This window comes from Dreissena polymorpha, chromosome 3 (genome assembly GCF_020536995.1).
Source record: "Dreissena polymorpha isolate Duluth1 chromosome 3, UMN_Dpol_1.0, whole genome shotgun sequence".
NCBI classification, from domain to species: Eukaryota; Metazoa; Mollusca; class Bivalvia; order Myida; family Dreissenidae; genus Dreissena; species Dreissena polymorpha.
In genome coordinates this window covers 99042674-99050316 of record NC_068357.1, presented here as the reverse complement: position 1 = coordinate 99050316, position 7643 = coordinate 99042674, and the positions used below count along the sequence as shown (strand labels likewise).

Sequence of the window (7643 nt, the reverse complement as noted above, 5' to 3'; positions counted from 1 at the left end):
GAAACTGGGAATCCACTGAAATACGGTCCAATGAAGAGGAGAATCAAGTGTGTTAAACAAACAAGCCATACAGTTATTCAAATAATACTTAGGTAAGACAAAACAGTAAAAGGGTTAAATTAGTATGCATATGCCGAATAAAACTTGACGAAATAACGGATTGATTACACACGTCAATACATAAGATGCTTTTGTGTGTTAATTAAACTCGATATATGCTCGGTAAAAGTATGTACGAGTCATATTCCGCACATTTCGTTATTAACAAACAGAAACATATACAACATTTCTATATATATAGAGAGACAGACCAATACACATCACATTGAAACCTGCACTAGTAAGTAACTATATAAAGTGAAACATATATATCAAAAAAGCAAATAACCATACATATTCATCATATCAAAATAATTTTCCAATTCTTCGAGGTCATTTGTACATAAAAATGCTAAACGTAAATCGCTGCATTTAGACTTACCAAGGAATTCAAAAGTCACATAGCATACACACACAATCAAAACTCAGATATTTTAATCATTAACACATGAGCTGCAATGGCACTATACAATATAGGCACATGCTTGGCAAAATCTTGACAAAACTTGAACACAATGTTTATGTTGACATTATCTAAGGCAAGTTAAAATTTGAGTTAAAGGGGTCAAACAACCAGGCAACTGTGCGAAAGCTTACATAAAACATTGTCGACTTTAAACGAAAAAATGCATAACTCAACTTTACTGAAACTTTGTTAAAAACATTGTGTACGATTTCTTGACAATGTCTAGGCCGGATTTAAATTTTAGTCTATGGGGTGAGCAAAATAATACCAGGTCAAATCTTAAACAACTTGAAACCTCGTGTATACCTCTGTCTTGATTAAACTGTAAAAGGATGTTAATTGTTTATCTAGACCAATTTCGCACCTGAGTAAATTGAGGTAAATTGGAAGCAACGTTTAAGCGTTATGCTAGTTTTAAGCATTTTTATGAAATGCGAAAAATTGTATGAACAGTTCGCGAATTTATTAAATATGCGCACAAAAAATGTGAACGTAAATCAAAAAGTGATTTAACTGTTACGGTTCAGTGAATCTGATTGATATTCTTAAGAATGAGATTTACACGAATGGAAAGTAAGATTTTACAAATTAATATGGAAACAATATGGTGTAATGTCGCCTAATCAATTTTGAGAACAAATTACCAGTTTGAAAAGGGAAGCGGACAACGGCAACGAGCGAGGCACGGTATTGTAATGCGCATGGGGGAGGATGTTCGAGGGTTAGGGTCAAGGTTAGGGTTAGGTTTAGGGGTCGGGTTTTAGTTAGGGTAAGCTTTAACCCCAACCCTAACCCTAACCCGACCCTTAACCCTAACCCTAACCTAACCATTACCCAGGGTTATCTCCCCTATACCAGGCCTCGCTCGTTGTCGTTGTCCCCTTCCCGATTGAAAAATTGCTGAGTGCGCTTATTGAATCCGAAGTATTTAGTCCCTTTATTTAAAATTAAGCCACTTAAAGTTTGGAATGGTATAAACATAATAATTTATCTTTAAATCACGTAAAATGTGTGTTACTAGTATATATGTAGAACTGATAATGGCATTGATCTAATTATATTATTGTTTCATCGTTTAAAAAAACATATGTAAAACTTAACAAACTAAACTTAACAATCTCATGTGCATGCATGAAATTGAAAATCATGTGCAAAAGGCTAAGTATAAATACATATTTTAATATCATATATTTGTCTACCTAAAACGTGTACCATTGTAGGCGTGTTAATCGTTAAGTAACATTTTATTTAAATTGTATTGCGTACAGATGTAAAATATGAATTTTGCAAAACAGTTACACGTGCATTATATCCGCCAAGACGAGTCTCGTAAATACATATATAAATAGTAAACCAGTATTTAAATATCAATACCCGAGCAAATTTAATATTGCGTACTAATATGACACACGTTGCATATATATTTTATTTCAAAACTGATGTAAATGTAAGTCTTTTTTTTCTAATAAGATCTTACAAAATATCGACATATTTAAGTTGAAGTGCATATTTTTACACTTGTATACTGTACCTGTTTTTATTGACACTCGATAAAACACTATCTAACTAAATAAAATAAACGAATATATCACACTTCACGACATTTATCTCGTTTTAAAGTACACAAATTCTTTGGTCACAATACAGTTAGTAGTGGTATTACGCGCCCGTCCTACATTGTATGTTTATGGTATTAACGGTCATGGAAAAAAGTAAGATTGCTGTATTCTGTAATTATTACAACGATGCAAATATCATGATTTACACACAAACATTTTAAATTGCTAAGAGGTATGTTGAGTTGACTTCTTCTTTTTCTTCGAAAAGGTGTTTTCGTAGTCCTCTTCATCTTTTGAGGGCGGAGTAGGGGCTTGGTACTTTGGTGCTTCAATAAACATACGTTATATTGCACATGTCCTGCTATGTTTAAAATCTCCCGTTATAAAGAATATACGGTCGGTGGATTGGAAAAAGAAATAAATAGACCAAATAGTAGATTGATAAATTAAAAAACAACACTGTCCGATTATGAGATGATGTGAACAATAATACTTCGTTTTTAACGCTGTTTTATGTTTTTAATGGTTATAAAACACACGTTTAAACCTTAACTTTGGTTTAAATTTTAATGTCACTTTTTTATTATGCTTGATATCCAGGAAACATTTTCACAAACGTTATCTCTTAATAGATATCCTTAATAATTCTCTTAGCAACACACATTCCCTTAAAACTATAGAGATTCGATTATTTATCGCCATTACACCATCGTTCAAACTAAGTAAGCGTTTTGATTCTTCTGTGTGCTTTATAAATTAACTTAAATCGTTTAAATAAATACAAAATTGAAAAGGCAACACCGAAAAAATGTCGAAAGATCCCTCGAACAACATAAGATGTGTCGATTTGTTATTAAAATCGACATTTTTCAAACCAGATAAGTAGTTTCATATCAAACTATACAGATTGAAGAAAAAAAACAACACCCTTTTTTCTTTTGATTTTGGTATGTATACAGGTGTAAGAAAGTTTATTTAAGCAACAAATCGTCATAATCGCAGTATGAAACAATGAATCGTATATAAACATGCATCGATAATACTATAAAAGTAAACACTTGAATAAGCAATCGAAACGTTCTAAGGGTATATGGTCTAGTATTAAAAAGTTCGACAATGGCACCAACATTATGAATACCAAATTATGATACACTATATATACGGAGGCAACACATGCTGTTGAAAAATGTATTAAAACATACTACAGTGAAATATGTATGTACCGGACACCGACTAGACAGTACCTAGTGTCATTTTTCAGAGTGTTATGGAGTATTTCAAAATGAATGTGCATGTCGCATGTATACTTACTGCTGTTTTGTTTCTTTAAGGACATTTCTATGTAATCACCTTCTAATCTGTAAAGAAAAGAAACAATGCGTGCGTACTTAACGAAATGTTCCTGAATCTGTGTTTGAACATTTGATAAAATATTTATGTACAGCAAATTTTATGTGATTTCCTTTTATAAGTATCTTATATTAACTGTATTCCATACTTAAGTTCAATGTTTTCCTAAATGTGTTGAAATCAATTTCGACTAATAGTACATTATTTATATTTTTCAAACAAAGAAAACAACTATTATGCCATTCCAAATGCAAAATAATAGATAAATGATATATCAAGTGAAGTTCAGTCTGTATTAGTTTACTAAACATACCGTTTAAATAAAAAAGTATAACATCGTAAATGATTTCACACGGATACACTGTTTATGACGTTAAATAAAATTTAATATGAAAACAAACTTACTCTTCGCTTTTCTTTGCTTTTGAGTTTGCTGTACCAGGTGTAAGTTGAGTGTTCTCATAAATCTTTTCTGCCGCTTTTCTTCCAGCATCAATGTTTAAATAATTATCTTCTTTCTCTTCTTTATGTGCCTTTTTTGGTATGCTCTGCTTTTTGGCCAATTGCTCGTCCACATTCATGTAGTCCAGTTCGTTTGAATGATCTCCGACTTTGAGATACCCATGACTATCCACAGACGGTTTTCTGTAAAGCACGAAATCAAAACCAGCAAGATAATCCATGAAAATCATGTTTATGGTTTTAAATATCTATAAATATCATTACTCGTTTTATAATCTACATCATACTTATTATTATTTGCTAGTTGTTGGATTTTCCTCACTAATATACTTATAAATAAGCCTGTGTAGAATGTTTGTTATACAAATAACAGTGCTGTCGACATATAAAGAGGACCAGATTCACACACTACTTTAACATCTAAATGAGCTGCAGTTAAAATTAATGAACGTATATTGAAAGCGTAGTTTCATCGTTGACGTTTTACTATACGTAGCTTTCCAGTTTGAACAGTTTTTGTTTTGCAAAGATCAAAGAAACATTGAATTATATACAAACTTAATGCTTGCGAGATATGTATTATTGTAAAAAGTCGACTGTGGTCTAGATACATCTACCTTTCTGGGGCTTTTCCAACTTGATTCACATAAGGCTTTTCAGAATTGACTTTTGACGATGCGCTGAAATAAAATAAATATTAACAATATTAATATACAATATACATTGTAACTACATGTTTCCGACACAGGTCCACTAAAATTAAAAATTAAAAGCTTTCCAATTTGCACGGAATATTGTTTGTACAAAGACATATGTTTATTTTATGTTAATAAAATGAGTTTGCATATTGTGTTTATTGTGTTTATAGCTTGCCAACATTGATCTAATACTTAGTTAGCAATAATAAGCTTGAACAGCTTTCTATGTTTTGTGTTCTGTTGTTTTCGTGCATCTGTTAAACGAGTGATTTGATGTCATCAAACTTCAGTAAAATCCATAACACTCGTGTCTAGGATGCAAACTAATGAATTCATCGTAGAAGTATTTTATTATATTAATTAACTAATCTTTGAGTGGAGTAAATTTTAAGTGTTATGAAGTCTATATTCAACAACCTGTCCGGGGAATTTTTGTTTTGATTCATATAGGGCTCTTCATCATCGACGATTGAAGGCGCACAATAGTAACATAAATATAAACATCATTATTATAGTTTTCAAAGTATTAATGTAACAAGTAAAAGTAATAATGTCACCGATGCAGCAACTCTAAATATAATAAGAAACAATTTACAATATCATTACTGGAATTGAAAGTATTTATTGACAAAGACGGCACATACACATGTATACGTTAAATATTTCAAATTAACACCGAAGTCATTAGCCGCTATATAAAAGTAACTTGGTACAACAATTTTATTTCTACAACAACTGTTTATACAAATACAGGCAATTATTTTAAATATATTGTCAATTAAACTTATTTTTACATATCTCGTACGTGTATGGCAAGTAAGTATTTTAAAGGCTTGTCGTTAAAAAAACTCGCTGAAAATATCAAATCTATTGTGTAATAAAATTTAAATTTTAACATACACTTTTGTATTCACGTAGTAGCCTTCGGTTGTTGCTGAAGACGGCGTATACCTATATAGATAAACCCAAAAGTAAATACGTACTGAAATCTTAATTTATGTGAAGTACAAACATCTTTGGCATACACGTTGCGTAACAAGAAAAGGTGTGCACTAATGAAGTATTTATTCGATTGAAACTTTTTTCCGGATAATGATATTTCGGCCGACATTTACTCTGCCAATATGTAATTATTCAGTATTAAAGACGCGCGCATGATTCAACACTCAATGTATCAACTCGTTAACTGCTTTCAGTCCAATTAAATCTAAATAAACTTAATTTCAAGAACAATACGACTGCAAACAACATCACAGTCTGACTATATTTACAAAAATTAGCAACTGCCCATCCGTCTTCCCTTCCACGCGGGATTATTTCTTCCAATATCCCTATATATAAAAGTTTGTAAAGATTAAATCTTGAAGCAGAGCAGCGCAATCCATCAATTATTTTGGCAACATTTTATTTGATGGCGTATCAAAAAGAATATATTTATCGAATGTTGCCCATTAAAAAACCCTACTAACCATGTACAGGAGGATCTTAAATAAATAATACAAATAAGTAAATAATAACAAAAATATTTCTTAAATACCGTGTAGACATCCACGGGGGATTACCGCTTAATAGCTTATTAGAACGTATAGTTACATTCTAACTTGTTCCTGTTATACAAATGAAAGAAAAGAAAGCTTGTCGTTATGTGCACATAACCAAATATTCAAACATTCATTATCTTCAACTCTGTTTGAAGGAAGTTTTATTTTAAGTTTGACATTGAAAACCCTTTCATTGGTGTCAGGTTACCATGTTGAGTTCAATACAGGCCTTAACCTATAACAAGACATATTCGAAGCTACTCTTACCAATTGTCCCCTGCATGCACTGAAATAAGAGGATATCATTAGATGTATGCAAATATAAGAAATAAGACAGGTTTTACCAAGTGTGTTGCAAGAATGCTAGGTATTTAGTCAGTTAAAGTATTAAGTACTTCAATTTAATGAAAACTAATTAACTCCTACAAAAATGTACATCCAACATAAATTTGTTTTACACATTTAATATTGCGGTCATAGCCCTTCATCAGTTAGGCTTTGCCGGAATAAATTATACATTAATTTAAATTACTTATTGATATTGCAATCTTCCTTGTCTGGAAATACACATTAAACGAAAATGTTTGAAACTGCCCTATGAATGTGATTTACAAGCTTGACATTCTGACGGAATGTCATCTTACATGTTTGTTTTTCATTTAGGTAATACGCATGTTAAATTAAAATTGTACACATGTGCATTTATATATCTATATGAATATATCTATCTACACTGACAGTTAAAACGAAACATTGTAGCTTTGTTTTTTATAATAATACTTTGAAAATACTTTTTGCAAATAAATATATTTTACATTATAGAAGAAACTCATTGAAACTCGGGCATTTGTTACGATGATAAAATAATGCTCACACACATGTTGTCATATTTCGTTCCGGTTGTTCCATAGGTACGAAGTTCGTTAAACATTAAGCTTTTAAAATATCATTTGAAACAAAGTATGAAAATTATCGCGAAACCCGATGTTTTTAATTATATTTAATAGACAGCAGGACGTAGAGAAACACAATAGCGGATATGATGCATTTGTTAGTTACAATGAACATCTGGGAATATGTGATGTAGTAAATTTATACATTCGTACTTTACTCCATTTAACTATTTTAAACATGTCAGATATCTAAACAAACTATAATTGAAATCGATAGATTTAAGTATTTCGTTTTACCCTGACTTGTCTCCCCTTGTAAAGAGGCGAGTATGCTTGCAAATGGCACTATCGGTCTGAAAATAGAACCACCAAATAAAAACTGAAATGGAGCGCTTCAACTGCTGGCATTTGCGATCTTTAGTGTTTTTTAATACCGTAATTAAAAGTTTAGTTTAGCGTCCATTACGTTAGGTTTATGCATATTTTAGTAAGTATATTTGACATAAATATTTAATGAGTTGATATTAGATAGAAAATAACAGTTACTTACGGAGGCTTTTCGTCTGAAATCATAA

General features: G+C 31.2%; 1 protein-coding gene across 8 annotated transcripts in view; it reads right to left on the bottom strand.

Moving 5' to 3' along the window:
* Positions 1–7643, bottom strand: part of LOC127870702 (titin-like) — a 44859-nt gene that overhangs the window by 387 nt on the left and 36829 nt on the right. For all 8 annotated transcript variants that reach the window (XM_052413121.1, XM_052413125.1, XM_052413126.1 and 5 more), the window contains 8 exons: positions 7619–7631; positions 7366–7421; positions 6443–6461; positions 5535–5585; positions 4554–4616; positions 3880–4119; positions 3436–3482; positions 1–2450 (listed from right to left, as the gene is read on the bottom strand). The exon at positions 1–2450 is cut by the window's left edge and continues 387 nt beyond it. In XM_052413121.1, the coding sequence (XP_052269081.1) occupies positions 2350–2450; positions 3436–3482; positions 3880–4119; positions 4554–4616; positions 5535–5585; positions 6443–6461; positions 7366–7421; positions 7619–7631 (590 nt within the window). In that variant the 3' untranslated portion in view covers positions 1–2349. The remainder of the gene's footprint in view (positions 2451–3435; positions 3483–3879; positions 4120–4553; positions 4617–5534; positions 5586–6442; positions 6462–7365; positions 7422–7618; positions 7632–7643) is intronic.